The sequence below is a fragment of the Drosophila melanogaster genome, chromosome 3L (assembly GCF_000001215.4).
Source record: "Drosophila melanogaster chromosome 3L".
Classification (NCBI taxonomy): Eukaryota; Metazoa; Arthropoda; class Insecta; order Diptera; family Drosophilidae; genus Drosophila; species Drosophila melanogaster.
This window is the reverse complement of record NT_037436.4, coordinates 27278462-27299570: the sequence shown is the minus strand read 5'-3', so window position 1 is coordinate 27299570 and position 21109 is coordinate 27278462. Positions and strand designations below refer to the sequence as shown.

Genomic DNA, 21109 nt, shown 5'->3' with positions numbered 1-21109 from the left:
CTCCAGACTTTGGTCGCCCGTTCAAAATTTTCATCAGTGTGGCAGCAGACGTTTCGATGCCAACGAAGCGTTGAACGAAGAGTTCTTTAAATTGTGGCCATGTGATGCCAGCAAAGCATATTTGGGACAGCCATTGTGATGCACTTCCCTCTAGCGCCTTACTTAAAGTTATCATCAGGCTGCTACCTTCGGGCATTTTATCAGCAAAAATGAGATCCACTGTTGTACACCAAGCTGAGGCATCTGCACCAGCTCCCTCAGGATGAAACTTTGGGAGAATTATATGTTTTCCCTTTTCATCAGTTGCCGATGCCTTTGGTGTCTGCATATTTTTGATGATCTCCATTAGGTTGTTGTTTTGCACTTGTAAAGCTGCCAGGTATGCATCGGTGATATTTGTAGGCAAAGCAGATCCCACTTCTGATGTCGCAGCGTTGACATTTTCTTGTGCCTGATTTCCCATGTTGGCAATTAAACTATTTGAGTGAAGCGAATTCCAACCGGCGTGCGCGATCGTCTGCATGCAACTGATCGTATTTTCTACGCATCGATCTATCCTTTACACACGCTAGCTGGACTACTTTAGGCGACAGCGCGACAACGCCGTCGCCTCACTCGTAACGGTACTTTGACGCCAGTCATATTCTTCGTGGTAGTCAAATTCTAAGAATGACCTCTCAATATACCGAACTCATTGTGCAGCTGCGTCTTGCAAGCACAGTGGTCAAACCATGTTAATAATATGACAGACACGTACAGTGGTCAGAATACATCCGTAATGCGACATATACAATATCACAAAATAAATTTCAAAAATGAAAAACTTTCGAATAATTGCCATTAGAGTATTCAGCTTGCGACGTGTGAAAGAGTATATATTGTCTAGTAAAGAACGATGTGACCGCACGTCGTGCCTTAAGAAATCAGTTTTCAATTGAACAGGTCGCATATTTTTATTTATATAATATAAATAATTTTTATAAAATATTCTTTAAAATGTATTTTATTTTTTTGAAAAAAGGATTTTTTAAGTTACAAAATTAATAATAACTATTCCAGATCGCAACATTATTTTAATTTAAGTTGAAATATTGATGAACTTAATATTAATGCTGTAAATACTGCTCACAGTGCCAAAGTTTTGCAACGAAATGAGCCGAAATTGATTTAAATCAAAATTAGAATCTAAAATAGATCAAAATTGATTTTGGCCCGAAAATCGTCTTCTAGCAAAGCACGCAAACATATACACATTCTATTTTTAGCTTTCTAACGTTTTGCGAGATTCATGATAAACTGCTCGCACAGCCGATCGATTGACTCCAGGATACGGGAGGCGTTTGCATGCAGCCAGCGTTGTGCCTTCGGTTTGGCAATTAGAAGTATATGCATGCAGCCGTCGTCCAAATTAAAAATCTCCAGGATACGCGAGGCGTTTGCATGCAGCCAGCGTTGTGCGTTGCCCTTCAGTTTGGCAATTAGAAGCATATGCATGCAGCCGTCGTCCAAATTATAAATCTTGCAAAAGTTCTGAAGCTGTGTGATCCAACTATGCGTACATACACTGCCGTCGTACTCCTTTGTGACCCCTTTTGCCAAGGCAAGAGATGCTCTTTTGCCAAGGCAAGAGATGCTGCTGGAGATCCAAGAAATTTGTCTATGTTTTTGTTCTGGCGTCTACATAAAAAATTTCCGAATCTGAACTCAGGTTTAAAACTAAACTGTATTTCCAAAAGACTTATTAATGCCTTCGGCAGTGTTTTTTTTTTTCCTATTTTTTCCCTCTCCTTTTTTTAAACAAATTGTTAATAATAGTGGGTCCGAGGAATCAATCTTTCTGTGGAAAATATCACTCATCGTATTAATTCGACTATTTTTCCTGGCATGTGACAGTCGGTCCCTTTAGAATCCAAGTGGAACCAACGCCGAATTATTGATTTGAAATCCGAGGACGAGTATTTCATGGATCTTTAGTGGCATAGGACACCATGGATATGTTTGCAAATATAATTGAAATGTTATATCGCTAAAATAACGAAATTTGTCGGAATTTATAAGACAGTTGGACGATATTGCTATAAAAATAATGTGAATCTTTTCCAAAAGATGTTCGTTGAAGTTGGTTATCGACGAGAATTTGGTACTTGCGAAAGCTCTTCTTGCCGTGTTACCATCGTTGCTGAAAGCGGTTTCATTCTGCTTCGGCATGCTTACTCGAAGGCCCATTTCTCTCCACATTTCATCCTAGATATATTTTTTTCGAATACTCATTTTAACCTTGTCCTCTCCTTTTATATGCCACTTTTTTATCTCAGCTCTGTATGACACGTTTAAAAAAAAATTTAAAAATCGGATCCAAGCATGTAGTGGACTTTTCCAAAATTGTAAAACGTTAACTTTTTATGCAAAGGTTTCCGAAATAAAATTGAAATTTGCAACATTTGTGTTGTGCTGACTCCACAGATCGGACAACATTGAGTAGATTTAGTGTCTGTTAATACGTTTAGAATTTTTCTTTTTTTTTTTTGGCGTAAGATTATTAATTTGATAATATAGCTGATTTTTTTCCATCATTATGTGGACAGTAGAGGCATGAGCATTTCATAGGTAACTTTTATGTCACGAGTTTCATTATATTTATAGGTGAATGGCGTAAGATTATTAATTTGATAATTTTTTTCCATCATTATGTGGACAGTAGAGGCCTGCAAAATCGAATGGACTGCAGTACTCTGTTAATCCAGATATGCCTATTAAACGAATCTATAATTTGTATGGGTAGCTTTGAAGTTACAAATAAAGATTGATCAGAAATTGGTGTGCCAAGTGCTTCAGTTTAAAATTGCTGCTTGTAAGCAGTCTGACCAGTTGTCCTATCAAATCCGTAGTTGCAAATTAATTTGATTTTAAAGATATCTGGAAATTGCTTGAAAACATCAGATTGCAACTTAATTAATCTTTGCGCTGTATGATCCAAGAGATTTTTTTTACTTCTATACCCTCTGGTCCGCACTGTAATTTTGCTTCGATTATAGGACGGATATATGTCGCTGTTATGGCTTTTATTTAAAAGCCTGGTGCTTATACATTGCTGTTTTGTCAGAGTGTTTTGAAAGAGGAGGTGAAAGAGGAGTTGGTTTTTGCCACTGAATGTGCATCCTCGATTCGCTTGGAAATTCTGGTGTTAAAGTTTCATTCTTGCATTCTTTTCTAGCAGAAACAGTTGCTGCATGAATCAAAAGACTTGTGTCGTGATCACTTTCACTTGCTAGATTGGATGACAGTTTCCTTTTTAATCTCTCTCCTGAATTTTGGTAAGATAAGTCTCGGCGTCCCATTTGCTGTGGCGTCTTGGAGTTTTCAAAATCACTAACAAGAATTGTTATCTTAGACGCCATCCACTTAGTATGTTTGGAAATAAATCTGTCTAGTTGTCTGATACACTCGGGCAGTTTTCTTTTAATGAATAATTAAAAAGGAGCATGTTGTTTTTTTGTCTATCTCTTCTGTCCTTTTCGATCCCAGATTATTGATCTAAAACATAACTTATTTGCCGATTATTACGCCTCCAAATGTCCAGGAGGTCGCTATGTCGTTTAGAAAACGAGCAAAAATGGGCAAAAAAAATTACTTTACCGCCAAAGACAATAGTTAAAGGTACAAACTGACGTTTTTAACTTTTGTCAGAAAATGAATTATACTTCTGTAAAAATACACATAAATTGCATGTTACACAACATAAAAACAGTACAACTACACATATATTAACTACATACGGTAAAAACGACATACCTTGGCTTTTATTTTCCATATTTTACTATAATTTATGGATGCGTATTAACAATCGTACAACATGGAAAAGTAGGCAAATAATTTGACGGGAATCGCCCTTTCTAAATCTGTTTAACACTGCACCCCTAATAGCTCATTAAAAGCTTTAGTGAAGCTTTTGGTCAATTTTGTTTTTTTATTTATATGATAAATTTTCTTTGAGAAAATAATTGGTGTTCACACATGAACACGAATATATTTAAAGACTTACAATTTTGGGCTCCGTTCATATCTTATGTAAATGAATCGAGAGCGATAAATTATATTTAGGATTTTGTTATCTAAGGCGACATGGGTGCAGTGCTCAAAAACATGTAATCTAAGTGCACACTACATGAGTCAGTCACTTGAGATCGTTCCCCGCCTCCTAAAAAGTCCCTTAGTGGGAGACCACAGATAAGGTCCTCGCCGCTCAAGATAGGCAGATGTGCCGGAGCGTGGGACCCCGATGAGGCGGGGACTATTTTCTTAGGCCTCTGCGTAGGCCATTTACTCTAAGATGCGATTCTCATGTCACCTATTTAAACCGAAGATATTTCCAAATAAAATCAGTTTCTTACAAAAACTCAACGAGTAAAGTCTTCTCATTTGGGATTTTACAATTGGTAAAGGACGATATATGGACATAAAAATTTAGACTTTATGCCAAAAAAAATTAATTCTGGACCATAGTAAACTGGTATGTTCCTGACCAATGTCATCAGCGGTAATGGTCACTTTGGTGCCGTTAACTTTAACATTGGTGCTTTTAGCGCACATGTTGACAGTGCAAGAGTCTTCAATGTTATTTTCGGTGACATAATGGCTGTGGCAAACATGCAAATATTTGTTCGATTCGTCGATTTTCTAGTACATCTTCTGCAATACGTCCATGATTGCGTTTATTACGTCCCAAAGCTTCTTCAGGGTGGCTCCTTCTGAATCCACTGGTGATAACTGATCCAGATAAAGCTCACCTGGGGTTTCTGACGTCATTGACCTCACGTCGACCGGGATCGCTCGCGTATTCACCTTGTGACTTACGTTGTTTCATCAGAGACGCATCCCATTCATTTCCTCTACTGTTTCCACTGCTGATCCCTTGTATGGTGGGGAGTCTCCACGTGTCTCTGGAGAAATGGCTTGGAGACGTCGTACTGCCAACTCTCCTTTTGTGCCAGATGGTTGGCATCCAAATGCTCCCAAATCATTTTTTTAGTTGGTGACCGAAAATTGATTCAATTCAGCGTCAGACATAGTGAGTTACACCACAGACACCAGAATAACAAGATGCGTAAGGCCATATGATTTTTTTGCACACGAGTTTTTCGGTGTGGCTCTAGAGGTGGCTCCAGGATCTCTTGAATTTTTGTTCAAGAGCGAGAGGGCGGAGAGCTCTACAGCGAACAGCTCTTTTATACGCATGCCAGTGACATGCATTGTAAATTTGACAAAATATGTCCTTCATCTTAGAAGTTCTTAGACTTTACTTTAATTCTATATTATTTTTGATCAATTGGCACAATTTAAAAAATTCTTGCTTTGCATTGCCTTAACATTATTATTATTTAAATATAGCTTATATATTATTTAAATATGGCCGAATCTATATAGATAATATCACAAAATAAATTTCAAAAATGACTTTATATTACAATATTGTCATTAGAGCTTGCGACTTGTAAAAAACTACAAAGGCAATGATTACTGAGTACTTGTGTCCGCACTTCGTGCCTCCATATTTATTTATTTTATAAATTTTTATTTTCTACAACGTATTTTTTTATGAAATATCTTCATGTAATGACTTCTTTTTGGAAAATGTATGTTTTAAATTACAGTATTTATAATAATTTCCTTTGCGTTTTATCGTTTTGTTGCAAAGCGAAGGAACGGAAATATAAGCGCAAATAGTAATTACGATAAGTAGTGAAAAATAAACTCGAAGGTCATTCGATCGATTTTTCCGAACCCAGCTTCTTTGAGCTACTATGCGTCGATCCTCTATACCTGTTCATTTACGTATGGTTCTACGTTTTTCGGGCTTCCATTAATATTTAATGGCATCGGATACCATTTTGGCAGAACATTTTTTTTAATGTCCTTATTTAACATTATTTTCGCCTGGGATCAGTGCTGCCCTCTACCAACTAAAACATTTTTTTTTAATTTGTAGCCCTTTTAAATATATGAATTAACTTAACCAAACACACTTTTTAAAACATATTAATTATATCGGGACAGTGCTATTCTAATGAACAGCCCAAAAGTTGTGAATTTGCTCAAGAATGTACAGAAAAAATGTTAACACGAACAACTAACCGGACTTTCCTTTCCATTATCTGCAAATTCCGTTTAAAAAAAATAAGTGGAATAAAAAGTCGAACCCGAAAAGGGACATGGAGAAATACCGTTCTATTTCTTAGTTTCTCTTGCAATGATATTTCATTGAACACAGCTGAAAAAGTTTTATTTACGAATTTAAGTACCTGAGGATGATTTAAACAAACGTTGACTCGGCTAAGCATGGCCAATACAAATGCGGCTGTTTTGCCTGTCCCAGACTGGCTTTGTGCTATCATATTTTGCGGTGGATCTGCGAGAAGAGTTGGCAACGCTGTTTCTTGAATTTTTGATGGAGTATTAAACCCCATTGCGTAAATTCCCTTTAACAGAGATGCTTTTCTAAATAAAATTTTTTAGCTTCATAATAGTTTTTGCGAAGATATGCTAATCCATATACTTACAGGTGTAAGGCTTCAAATGTTTTCACGGAATGTAAGGGTGAATTCGGATTTTTTTGTTGAATGTCGAGAGATAGCTTTGTGTTCACCAGCCCCTTTCCTAGTATTTTTATGAGGAGACTTGTTTCAGCTGGACTAAAAAATCAATGAAATTAAATATTTTTTAAGTATTTATGAACTCTGTGATCTCTAAAAAAATAAAATTTAATAAGTTGACATGATAAAGCATGCAAATCTGTCCATCAAGCTTGAAATTAAGTATACATATTATAGAGACATTACGCAGAGCAAGTTTGTTGGCCCATGTTGCCACCCCAACAAACCGCCCAGAACTGCAAAATGTTTTGATATTATTTCATATTTTAAATTTCTTCTTCATATTTTAATTTTTCATGTTAGTCTTGTAAATTTCTATCAATTTGTTAAAAAACTTTTGCCACGCCCACTCTGACACCGCCCAAAACTGCCACGCCCATACTTTTGAAAAATGCATTGATTTTTTTTATATTTACATATTACATACATATTCATATATTTCATATATTAGTCTTGTAAATTTCTTGTAAATTAATTTTTGCCACGACCCCATCTACGCCCACAAACTTTTTCCCATTTTTCTTGACCAATATCGATAACATAAAAAAATTATGAAAATTCGCGTTCGCATTTCGACTATAGCATTGTCTCTTGTTTTATATTTGGCTCGCCTCAACAATGAATAAATTCGTGTAACGCATACTTTTGTGCACGCAGAACTCATTTTGAATGCTGAATTTATACAATGGTTACAATACAAATAAGTTAACACTATCACTAAGCAAATAAGATAATTTAAGATTTCTTAGTTAAGTATACAATCCTTTTTCGTGGGAAATTATTTTTTTGTGGTTATTGTATGATCGTTCTAGTTATTGTCGCTACTCATAAAGTAAACAGGTAAAATAAAATGTTTCCGACCGTTATAATCAGGATCCCTACCAGGGTGGATCATGCGATGCCCGCCTGTCCCATCTGTATGAAAGTTGAGATCTCAGGAACTTTAAAAGCTAAAAAGATGAGACTAGGCATGCAGATTTCAGAGTCATAGATGCAGTTTGTTTACCGAAAGCGAAAACCCACACTTATATTGCTTATATACTTTGTTTCATCGGCGGTAGTTTTTATGTACTCACTCTTTATTTCTTGATACCTTTTGTTGTTGTCGCCGCTATTCTAAGCGCACATGAAATAATATGTATTTCTCAAATTAAGGGTGAGTTTTAATTGGAAAATAAAGCTGCCAAATAGCTGGCAGCGGAAACACTGGTGACTCCGACGTTGTGCAGTTTTGACCGCGTATAACTTCGGACAAAAAAGTTTGCTTCCGAATAATTAGAAATTGATTTTGTGTAAAGCTGAGATGTAGTTTTCAATAATATGCCTATTGCTGATGTGCCTACCCTTTCATCGGTTTCTGATAAGATACAGTTTCTTAAACGTAAAACCGAAGTATATTTGGACCGTCTTAGGTTTATTGTCAGTGAAGTTATTGTGGATAAAATTGGTGTAGTCAATTATATTGATTTAGATGTGCGCTTGCATCTGATTGACAAAATAAAAAAAAAATGCTTATGGACGGCAAGATTCGCTAGAAGCTCTCGATTTTAATGAAATCGGCAGCCAACGCTGAGATCAATTTGATAAAATTCAAGATTTACATCTTGAGTTGCGTGCTGATATTCAACAGAGTAGAGATGAACAAGCTACCAGCTCTATTTGGCTGCTGCAATGATGTTGCTGGGAGGACACCAGGACTATGGATAAAATACCCTCGGAAAAGGAATTCTATGGATTTTTGGAAAACCGTTGTCAGAAACTGGAACCTTTATGCCATGGGTAGTTATACCTCTACATCTCAGGTGGGAACAAGTAGTAGAATTCTAACACCAGTAGAAAAACGTTTGTGTCTTTCCAATGCTGCTGACCATCCCGTTCAATCTCCCACATTACACCATGCTGAAATTAGGAAATTATCCCTTCGCATTATTTGCCCAAAACGTGGCTGCCGTGTGTGTGGAAATAGAAATGCTACTTTTTCAGGCCAACCCTTCGCAGCCAGCAACTAAATTGCACTCGACCAATACTTTTAATATTAATACTAGTGACAGTCAAACAAATGTATTTTCTGTAATAAATCCTGAAATTGAAACTGCAGGCTCCCAGTCTAATAGTTCTCTAATGATTTAGGGCCTCACTTCCGATGTTGTTCTGCTAGCCACAGCTCCATCAGTAGTACTCGTAAGGATCCGCTCGTGGTTATTTATACGCTGCATGGAATTGCATGATTCCGGCTCCTGGATTTACAGTCGATATTTGTTTAATACCTTTACGTTGACTGCCAATCGTGTCTTCGTTAATCAAAATGATGATAGTCTGGATAAGGTTGAGGTAGAGAGCTGAAATGAGGCAGTTTGCGCTACAACCAAGGAAGAGCTCGAGGAATTTTGTTTACACTTACACCCGATTACCTACAGGTGAATACTCTGAGCATTGACCATTTAAACCCACAAATAAATTAAGTCCACAAATTTTGGGAAGATTTAAATTTTTAAATCAGGAGCGAAAACTATAGCGGCAGTCGTATCACATTGGTCTGTTTAACTCTGCAGATATTTCTTCGTCCAAGTATTTTCTGCCGCATCATTGTGTGTTTACTAAGCTTCGCATGGGGTTCGACTGATCGGTTGTTTGACATATGTTAGAGTGGGTGTGTGGTAAAAAGTTTTTTGGGAAATCGATATAAATTTACAATACTATTACTAGTATTACTACCAGCATTACTACTAGTATTACTATTATTACTACTATGAAAAAATATACATTACTTTTAAAAAATGTGGGTGTGGCAGTTTTGACTGCTTTAGGGCGTTAGATTTAGCGTGGCAACATTTTTTTTTTGCATATCGATGGAAATGTACAAGACTAATAAAAATGTGTAAAAATCTCAACACATTTTTCAAAAGTGTGGGCGGGGCAGTTTTCTGCGGTTTGTAGGCGTTATAGAGGGTGTGGCCAAAGACACTAGAATAACAAGATGCGTAACGCCATACGATTTTTTGGCACACAATTTTTTGGCCGTGGCTCTAGAGGTGGCTCCAGGCTCTCTCGAATTTTTGTTAGAGCGCGAGAGAGCGAAGAGCGCTACAGCGAACCGCTCTTTTCTACGCATACAGTGATAGCAGACAACTTTATGTGTGCACACGTATGCTCATGCATTGTAAATTTGACAAAATATGCCCTTCACCGTAGAAGTTCTTAGACTTTAAATCTATATTATTTTTGATCAATTGGCACCATGCGAAAAATTCTTGTTTTGCATTGCCTTAACGTTATTATTATTTGAAAATAGATTAGAAATAGCCAAATCTATGTACATAATATCACAAAAATCAATTTCAAAAATGACTTTATATAAGAATATTTGTCATTCATCTTGCGGCGTGTGAAAAATTAATAAGGCAATGATTGTTGAGTGCTTGTGTCCGTCCGCACTTCGTGCCTCAAGATATGACCAAAACAAACACACTAGAATAATTCTAGTGTCTTTGATGTGACTTTTGCAATAAACAGTTTTCATATTTTTATTTATTTTACAAATTTTTATTTTCTACTTCGTATTATTTTTATGAAATATTTATTTCTCGATGTAATGTATTCCTTTTGTTATAAGTAGTTATAATAATTTATATTTTACTTCCTTTAATTATTTAGCATACTTATTAAGTCATTTGACTTAATATGATTTATATATGATAATGATCCATTTTTATTATTATATTATATATAAATATATATAATATATATATATATATATATTTATATATATATATATTTATATATATTTATATATATATAATATATATAAATAATAAATAATAATTATATTTATATTATATTATAAAATGCACATTAGATTCAGTTGTTTTTCAGTATGTTATTTAAATAACTGACGACTGAAAAATCGAGCAATATATAATAAAAACCAATAGTTAGAAAAATAACTTAATTGGGGAATGTGGAAATGTTTTAATGTTAAACATTAAAATATTTCAAGTCGACTCGAAGGTCATATACGTAAATATAAGACCCCATTACAATTGTAATGGCCTCCCCGTGGTGTTCCCTGGGTACCGACTATTACACATATTACACATAAATAATTATCAACATAAATATAAATATGTAAACGGTAGCTAATTCGAGCGGCGATTTTAACAAACGAATTTAAAAAGCTTTAAAATTAAAAAATTTTAAAATTAAAATTAAAATTTTAAAATTATAATAAGAAGGGCGCGAATTTTTAAAAATTATTTTATTTCATCATATTGCTACGAAATTGGCAAAAAACTACCCTAATATGTACAATGTAAATTCATTTCTTTGATCAGAATTGATTTCGGCCCGAAAATCGTCTTCTAGCACAACACGCACACATATACGCGTTCTCGTCTCTTGTTTTTACTCACACAAGCAAGCAAATTCTATTTTTAGATTTCTTATGTTCTCAGCGTGAGCGAGCGGAAAGAGAGCAATTTTGGCCGTCACCAAAAAAAGTGGCTGCATAGTGCCAAACCAATGTATGGCCGTTACGCATCTTGTTATTCTAGTGTCTTTGGTGTGGCCACATGGGTCAACAAACTTGCGTCTATGTCTCTAGAATCTGTATCCTGAATCTTAACCTTCTCGCTTTTACAGTTCCTGAGATCTCGACATTCATACGGCTATTGATCCTGATCAAGAATAAATATACCTTATTATCGTCGGAAACGCTTCTGCCTGTTACATACTTTTCAACAAATATTGTATACCCTTTTACTCTACGAGTAACGGGTATAAATACAACTGAAAGAATAACTATTGTTATTATTCGTGCGGATGTGTTGATTGTTGTGGAACAATTGCATATACATAGAAATTAACAACCTCTATGTTAACCTCTCGCCGGCCGATACAAGTTCAAACCACTCTCCGCCGCGACTGCAGAGATTGCAATTTGATCCAGTACAATCGAGTTTAAACCACTCTCCGCCGCGACGAGTCCCACGCAACGCCGAAATTGCAGAGATGGCAATTTGATCCAGTTCAAATCACTCAAATTCTTCGCCTAGCTGCCTATCACTTTGTCAGCGACGGCGCCAACGTTCTGCCGACGCCGCTGCCGGACACCCACAGCTAGCTTAGGGTTTACTTTAATTTTCTATGTTCAGTACTCAATTTGAATCTGAAATAAAAGGTCAACTCGCCAAATTCGACTCGAGTTTTAACTGGCGCCCGAACAGGGACCTGATAAGAAGGAAATCTTGTTAAGTCAGATGATTAGTACATCTGTACGAATCCTTCAGTCTCAAAACCCTTGTTGCATTCTTTGGTACGCGGATTTACTAAAGGCAACCTATAGGCGGTCTAGGTCAAGGTCCGAGCGCAGAACATCCTCTACGCGTGTGCATTGCAGGATCCCAAGTAACTAAGTAAATAGGACAACATCCGGATCACCAGATGGAGTAGCCGTATCAAGATAGCAATGTAAGTTAAATTAAGTGCATCAATCAGATTACTTAAAGACTAATAATAAAACAATAAATCAAAGCACAAATAATTAAAAGTAAAATAGTGATAAGTTAAAAATAAAACAAGTAAAAGTGTTTGAAGAGATTGACAAAATTTGTGAATAAAAGAAGCGCTGCAAATAAATAAAGCAGTATAACAAAGCTCAATCTTGCGAATCCTAAGGGACCCTCTAAGCAAAGACACTAGAATAGCAAGATGCGTAACGCCATACGATTTTTGGGCACACGATTTTTTCGCCGTGGCTCTAGAGGTGGCTCCAGGCTCTCTCGAATTTTTGTTCGAGAGCGAGAGAGCGGAGAGCGCTACAGCGAACAGCTCTGTTCTACGCATACAGTGATAGCAAACAACTGTATGTGTTCACACGTATGCTCATGCATTGTAAATTTGACAAAATATTCCCTTCACCTTAGAAGTTCTTAGACTTTAAATCTATATTATTTTTGATCAATTGGCACCATACGAAAAATTCTTGTTTTGCATTGCCTTAACGTTATTATTATTTGAAAATAGAATAGAAATAGCCAAATCTATGTACATATTATCACAAAATAAATTTCAAAAATGACTATATTAGAATATTTGTATTTATTATAATTATTATTATTTGTTAGAGTATTCAGCTTGTGACGTGTGAAAAATTATAAGGGCAATGATTGTTAAGTGCTTGTGTCCGCACTTCTTGCCTCAAGATATGACTTTTGCAATAAACAGTTTTCATATTTTTATTTATTTTATAATTTTTTTTTTCTTCTACGTATTTTTTTTATGAAATATTTATTTCTCCATATAATGTCTTCTTTTTGGAAAATTTGTTTTAAATTACAGTAGTTATAATAATTTTCTTTGTATTTGGCTTAATTATTTAGTATATTTATTAAGTCATTTGACTTAATATGATGTATGTAAATGATCCAATTTTATTATTTAAAATGCACACTAGATTCAGTTGTTTCAGTTTCAGTTTTTTATTTTTGTTATATTCCCAGTTGATATTTTTAAAAAGCGAGCATTTTCATCATATTTCTACGAAATTGGCCAAAACTCCCCAAATTTGTAAATTCGTTTCTTCGATCAGAATTGTTTTCGGCCCAAAAATCGTCTTCTAGGACAACACGCTCACATATACGTGTTCTTGTCTCTTGTTTTCACTCACACAAGCAAGCAAATTCTATTTCTAGATTTCTTACGCTCTCATAGTAAGCGAGCGGACAGAGGGCAATTTTGGTCGTCACCAAAAAAGTGGCTGCATAGGCCAAACCAACACTGTCTTTCAACAATAAAAATAAAATAAATTCACTTTAAACAAAACACACAGTTCTTTGATCACGTTTTCCTTTGTTAAAACTGAATTAAGTAAATTTTGAAATTAAAGCAATTACAATTTATACAAAACCATTAGATTTACCATTCCATAAATCTAAAATAATTTTTAATTAAATAAAATTTTGATGTGCTATAAAATTTTTCTACTACAAATTATTAATTATTAAACAAGTTTATTAATTTTAAATAAGCTATTTTTGAATTCTAAAATCAAACACAACAGCACGAACAACTAGCCGAAACCATTCGTCAGATTCTGATCGAACAACTCCCAACTCTCTTGCAACAAAGTCAAAGTTCTAGCTTTGACTTTGCAAATGTCGAGAGCCAGGGTATTAACCCAGAAAATCTGCGTCATTTACAAGATCTGGACAAAGTTCCCGATATTGTAAAATGTGCATGATTTTTCCGGTGACCCAGCTGAATTCGGTTCCTGGAAGAAGAGTGTAGATAGAATATTGGAAGCTTATGCTCACACTGTACAGCAAAGTATTTTGCTATTTTGCATACAATTCAAAATAAGATAAAAGGCAACGCAGACATTTCCCTTGATTCTTATAACGCCCATTTGAACTGAGCAGCTATCTCAAAGTGCTTAATATTACTTTATGCAGACAAACGAGATCGTGCCATTATCAAATGACAATATTCCAAAAGCGCAATCAGACTGTTGAAGAATTCCATAAAGTTTTTTACAGACATTTGTCTTTAATACTCAATAAAATAAATTGCATGGAATTAGGCAGAGAATCAGAATCGCCTATCACCAAACTGTACAGGAATAAAGCTTTAGATACCTTTATTCGAGGTCTCCGTGGCGACCTGACTTGCAATCTGCTTTGCACGTGTGCATAAAGTTAGAAAACCAGACTTACCGTACCAATCACGCTTCGGCCAAAATACAACAGAACACTTTTAGAAACACACCCAAGGGCCGCTTCCACGCCCAATACCTGTAACCAATAATATGGGTTACCAAACCAGACTAATACTACCTCCCAGACCTATGCCAGCAGCCACCTGTCTGGATCGTTCCGAAAAAGCAAGAGTTACTTCTATCGACGGTCCAGACAAGATAACAGTTATTCCTCTCGAAGTTCAAACCACTCTCCACCGCGACGTTCTGCCGACGCCGCTGTCGGACACCCACAGCTAGCTTATGGCTTACTTTAATTTCTTACTTTCTTACTTTCAATGTTCAGTTCTCAATTTGAATCCGAGTTAAATGGTCAACTCGCAAATTGAACTCTAGTTTTAACTTATATGCGAAGTGTTGATGAATGTGGAACATTAACAATTACAGTACCGTTGAAGATATGTATTCTGCGATGCCAGCATGGAAGCGTACGGAGCTTGCGTGTACATTGTTTCTAAGTCCGAGAAGGCAACTAGATATCTACTGTACTCGAAGTCTAGAGTAGTTCCCTAAAAACATTAACGGTACCGAAGTTGGGGATTTCGGCGGCTTTATTGTTGCCTTAACTGATGAATTCCATAGCCAGACTGGATGCTTCGATGGACCTTGTCTAGGATCATGGACGAACCTTCTAACTTTAATTTATTTGTTACCAACCGAGTGGCCCCTATTCAGGAGCTAACAAGGGGCATGAAATGTCAGACCGATATTAACCCTCCTGACACTGTTTCCAGAGGTGCAACTCCCATGGTCCGCCTCTTGTGCTATTAAACGACCACTAATTGAGCTCTGAAAGAGCGTGACGTTAATTTCCCGTAATCGACATCATGTGCTTTGTGATTCCGTTATTTTACACTGAACTATTCTTATACGCCTCGTCCAGAGTGTGCATATGTGGGGCGAAATTAAGGAGGTGCAGTCTAAGGGAATTGTCAAAAACTAAAGCTCTATTGCTTCGCTACTGCCCTTTTCGGATGAGAAAGACACTTTACGCATTGACGGCCGGTTGGAAATTTTGGCACTTTCATACGATCCTAGACACCCAATGATTTTGCCCATTCGCCCATGCAGAGTGGCGAATCTCACGCAATGTACACAATTCGTGGATGTGAATTGTATGAATGTGAATGTGTATACAATCGATATTCCAAGCGGTCGATCTCACTCCAGAAATAATGTAAACTATAGGGCAGTATAAGAAATATTTTTGTCACTAATATTTAGTCTGAAGCTGAGATAATAAGAATGAAGACCTAAAAGCAATTTTCCGGTCTTCTTTTTTAGCGTTGTCCCGATGGGACATTAGTTCGACTAAATAAAATACTAACATTTCACTGGCGCAGTCGGTAGGATACAAAAAGTATCCGAAAAAAAGAACCTCAAGTGGAAAATAAATTAAATTTTATAGTCCAGTTCTCGTAAAAAATTTTGAAACTCATAGACGCGAACATCTTTCAACTTGGATTATAATTCCAAATCGGTTATCCAACACAAAAAGGTGAAGGGGGATAATTTAATAAACTAGTTCCCTTAAATAATTCCCAACACAAATAGGAGAAAACAATTTGAATTTGATTATAATTCCAAATCAGATGTCTAACCCAAAAAGTGAAGGTTAAACTTGACCACTAAAAACAAATACAGTACAGTAAAAAAAATAAATTAAAATTAAAAATAAATATATATTTTTGAAATCAATAAAAATTAAAAATCTACAATAAACAATTATTGCCGCACTCCAAATCGTGGCGCTGAACGATAACAAACTTGCCGAAGCCCGTCGGCAGCTAAAAGACATAATGACATTTAATGGTGATCCAGAAACCCTCTACACCCTCATAAACAGATTGGACTACGTTATTTCACTCTAACTAACGATGGACACGTCAAAGATTGGCCTACAGTCAAAGAGAGACTAATTGCAGAATTCAAACCCCATAAACCGAACTACAAGATACCAAGAACTTCAGGGAGACACCTTTATTTATATTCTATTACAATACTGATTAGAAAACTACCAATACAATTATTCACTATTTAAGCAACATAATTTTAATCAATACATGGACCCCTTTAGACCCAACTATACACTGCAGATGCCTTAATTTTTTTGTTGTTTTCAACAATACAACAATAAAATTCAAAATCCCCAAACAGCACATTTTAGAGGAAATACATACCCCCAACTACAACAAGCCTCCACATCTAAGATTACTAAAATCCCAAATACCAAACGACTGACACCATCAGACAGTGCACAAACCAAAATGTCTATTGATATGTTGAGATTTCAAGACGCACACGATTGCGAGGAATTTCAACATAGTTATTATGAAAAACAGTATCACAGTATTCACACTCGTCTTAATTAATGACGAGCAAAATCAAAATATCTTAGAACCAAACACAATTGTTTAGTTAACAGACCCAATCAGCACGAATAGCATACAAAGGTTGCCCATAGAAACGCCACGATATATATGATTAATAAAAATGTATTTTATTAAAAATACAAGATGTGAAGTTTTAACATCAAAATGCCCTATTACGTTGAACTTGATTATCTTACCCAGCAAAAGAATTTTAAAAAGAAATAAACCATTTTATGTACAGTTTTTCAAATAATTACGATATGCTAATTTGTGGAAAATGCACAAGTATTTAGACATTACAGAACAAGAGATAATGCTATAGTCAAGTTCCCCGACTATGAGATACCCGTTACTCAGCTAGTGTGATATCGATAGAAATTTTAAAGACTAATGCTTCATACTATTTATTTTGATTCCAAAGGAATCGTTCAGTTAATTCCTCTGAACTTAACATAATGTGTGTATAAAGGTATATGAGACCAAGTGGTTGCTTAATTATTAAGTAGAAAAGGAAAAATTTATCTAGTTATTAATTACTTAATGTGTAATAGTATAATAGTATAACACTATCCTCCGGGTAGGGAGATCGATGGGGTGTACCCAGGAGATGGGAAACCCGGATAGGATATTTGCTAGTCGGTTCGGGTGGACCATAAACCTGATGGCATAACGGCTGCTGTGAAAATTAATCTGATCCCCAAGAGGGGTAACTTTCAGACCTCTTTCGATTACCTTGTTCGTCACGTACCAGGGGAGCCCAGATGCGTGACGTGCAGCTCTCGACTGGACCACACGGAGCCTATTGAGCTGGGATTTGGCGGCAATTCCCCACACCTGGATGGCATAAATCCACGTTGGAGCAAGTATGGCTTTGATTAAAAGAGCCTCAGAGCTCATTTGTAGTTTGCTGGAGTGGAAGTGCCAGTCGAGCTTTTTTAGCTTCGCCAGTAACTTAAATTAGACTGACGTGCTGTGGGCCCTCTAGGTCAGTCTCCGATCTAGATGAACTCCTAGGTAGCAGTGCGATGTGACATTGATGATGGGGTTTCTATCGAAAGTCAGACCTGTGCAAGTTCCGGGCCGCAGGGAAAAAGTTACACAGGCTGACTTTGACGAGTTAATGGCCACATTCCATTTAGCAGTACATTTTTTGATTGCATGCAGCTATTCCTGGACTGCGTTGGAGTTCTAAAATCTGTATGTTTAATCTCAACCTTCTAGCTCCTATAGTTCCTTAGATTTCGACGTTTATGAACGGACAAACAGAAGGACATGGATCGACTTGGCTATTGATCCTTATCAATTATATATATTCTTTACATGTTCGGAAATACAACCTCCTACGTTTTACATACTTTTTAACGAATCTAGTATACCCATTTACTACACGAGTGAGTAATGGGTAAGATAAGTTTTTTTTATATGTACACATGTACACTCCGCGTCACCAGATCGCCCCTTGAGAAAAAATCTTTGATGTGATATTTAGAAAACTGTTTAAGCGAGAGCTTTGGAAATTTGTTTCCCTCAAAAGTTGAATAATTCTATAAATGGAAAGCTTATATGGGGTGCAGAAAAAAATTAGATGACACTTATACAGTTTGTCAAGACTCTGTTTACACACTGTGAAATAAGTGAATTTTTGACTTTAAAGGTAAAAATGAAGGGTTCTTTGCTTAATTAAACGCAATTTTTTTATAAAATATAATTAAACAATATTTGTTTTACTTATAAATCATAAAACAAATTTAAAATATTATATATACAAGAAAATAAACAAGAAATTCCAAGTTTACACACTTTTGAGACTGTCAAGAAACTCTTTACACAAAACACTAAATCGAAGTTTAATACTAAATTTTTAAATTATTTCATTAAAATTTTAAAAGTTTTAGTAGTATGTTCCCCATTGTCATTGGCTACAAGTTGGACACTTTTTTTATGGAATAGATAAGTTTTTGGAGGTCATATTCAAGCGGGATCTTTTCCCACTATTTGACTATTGCGCCATACTCTGCTTGGCCCATCGTTATAAAAGAGCAGTATTTTAGTTTCGTCACAAAATATGACGTCATCCCAGTACTCTTCCGGATGATCCACATTGCTCACAGCGAATGAATGACGCTTTTCAATATTGGCATCTGACAGCAAAGGCTTTTTTATTGCAACTCTTGAGAGTACCTATGGCGTAGGTTGACTTGGTTAATTTTGGTTTTCCGCCCACCACCACTCTTAGGTTCAAGCCTGCCCTCTTTTTCCGAGCGATTTAAAACATTGTAGACGGTTTTACGGGATACAGAAAACATTTATACTAATTCTGGAATTTATTTTCCCAACTGGTGGTTATAGTTTATTAATTGGGTAACTTCAAAAGTTAATCTCTTTCCAGGCATTTTATCAAATTTAATAATTTACTTTAAGCACGTTCGATCAGCAAAATTTCCCAAGCAATGTCAAAAAATTTCAATAGAAGCGTTGTAAAAAGAAATGCAAAGAAAAATAACGGAAAAACCGAGTTCTAAGGAAAAGAGCAAAACAAAGCAGGAAAACAAAATGTGTAGAGTTTCTTGACAGTCTCAAAAGTTTGGAATTTCTTGTTTATTTTCTTGTATATTGAATATTTTTAATTTGTTTTTTGATTTATAAGTAAAATAAATATTGTTTAATTATATTGAATAAAAAAATTGCGTTTAATTAAGCAAAAAAGCCTTAATTTTTAGCTTTAAAGTCAAAAATTCAACTTATTTCACAGTGTGTAAACAGTTTCTTGACAAACTGTATATATAAATTAGAATATTTTTAAAGGAAATTAATAAAGAGTTGATTTGTTTTCAAAGGCATTCATTTTGCACACCCACAAAATCATGTTTTGTTTAAAATGCTTAATATGGATTAAATGACTTATGTAGCCAGAAGCCAAAAATTGTTGTTTTTTCGTGAAGTTGCGGTTAAATCGCATGGAGTATCATGACTGCTGGTACAAAAACGTTGGTGCGACCAAAGACCCTAGAATAATCTAGTGTCTTTGGTGCGACATTGTTTAAGGTCTGCCGGTACGCACTCGTATAAATTAACGCTCTTAGAGAGCTTGTAAAAGTAAACAAAGATGAACCGAATAATTTAAAAGGAATTATAAATAATTTAAATCTTTTTTAAATATCTTTTAATCTTTTCCAGGTCATTTATTAAGATATAAAATAGTAAAATACTAAATTAATACAGTAATGCATGTGGATGTAATATTTATAGCAAAACTTACTCAGCGACGTCGAAATCGGTTTCTTCTCCAGATTTAGAGTCTAGGTTAAGTTTGTCGACCTAAATAAAACGAGTGGGAAAAATATATTTACAAACAATTATAATAAAAGGCAAATACCAGCTTAGAAACCTCCTGGTCCTCTGCTTTTTTAGCCCAATCACCCATGTTTAAATAGAATTAATAAGTTACTTTTATTTTTAACGTCAGAGTGACCAACTGGTCTTTCCTAAAAATAATTACACTGACATGTTAAATAATAGCCTATTTCCACATAGCTTCATCCAGAACACACTTTCATAATTTATTGTATTGTTTTACACCGAATTCTAACATTCATCATAAGACTGGTTGGAAAAGCTTGAGAGGTTTTACAAAAATTGCCGAAATAGTCTGAATTTTAGACGAGCATGTAATATGTAAACCAGATATAATTTAATATAAGCATTGATTTCTTAACTTTCAATATGATTAAATAAATACGATATATAATCTTATATGATATCATATATTCAAAAAAATATTTGGTTATAATGATGTTACAATGATCTTTTAGGAGTGTTCCAGTTATTACGTTAAGACTCATTGGATCGGTCTCGGCGCCATATAAGTGCCACATACCTGATGAGGACTTGGGCAGAAGGACGTGCAGCATATGGATGCCGGCTAAGCATCTTAAGTAGATTTCCCCCCACAAGATTATCTCTCCATGGCATGACAAGCATTATGCTAAGAGACCAGCGCACAATGCGATACTTTTATGTTAATTTCATGAGTCAAATGTACACCCTTCCCTTGATTAGGTCCCTTCTCAGAAATTTTAAATTTATCTCCACATTACACTAGATTCGTTGAAAAGTATATAACACTCAGATGGAAACGTTTCCGACCATATAACGTATATATATTTTTGATCAGGATCAATAGCAGAGTCGTCTTTATGTCATAGAGCTTCCAATCTTTTTATATCTTTTTAGGTTACGGTATTCTAATTCTTGTACCAACGACTGTTAGGACAGACGCAACGGTACGACTTCATGACTATACAAACGGAGAAGTTAACACAAGCAGTTCTCACGCG

At 35.5% G+C, this 21109-nt stretch overlaps 1 protein-coding gene across 5 annotated transcripts in view; it reads right to left on the bottom strand.

Moving 5' to 3' along the window:
- Dbp80 (Dead box protein 80) overlaps positions 1 to 20255 on the bottom strand; it is a gene marked incomplete at its 3' end in the record, with an annotated part of 142844 nt that extends 122589 nt beyond the window's left edge. For 4 of the 5 annotated variants that reach the window (NM_001276241.1, NM_001276239.1, NM_001015151.3 and 1 more), the window contains exons 1-4: positions 20149 to 20255; positions 20032 to 20090; positions 6558 to 6689; positions 6300 to 6495 (exon numbers count right to left, since the gene is read on the bottom strand). In NM_001276241.1, the coding sequence (NP_001263170.1) occupies positions 6300 to 6495; positions 6558 to 6689; positions 20032 to 20090; positions 20149 to 20196 (435 nt within the window). In that variant the 5' untranslated portion in view covers positions 20197 to 20255. The remainder of the gene's footprint in view (positions 1 to 6299; positions 6496 to 6557; positions 6690 to 20031; positions 20091 to 20148) is intronic. The other variant, NM_001276240.1, reaches the window with a different exon arrangement.
- Positions 20256 to 21109: the final 854 nt, after the last annotated feature.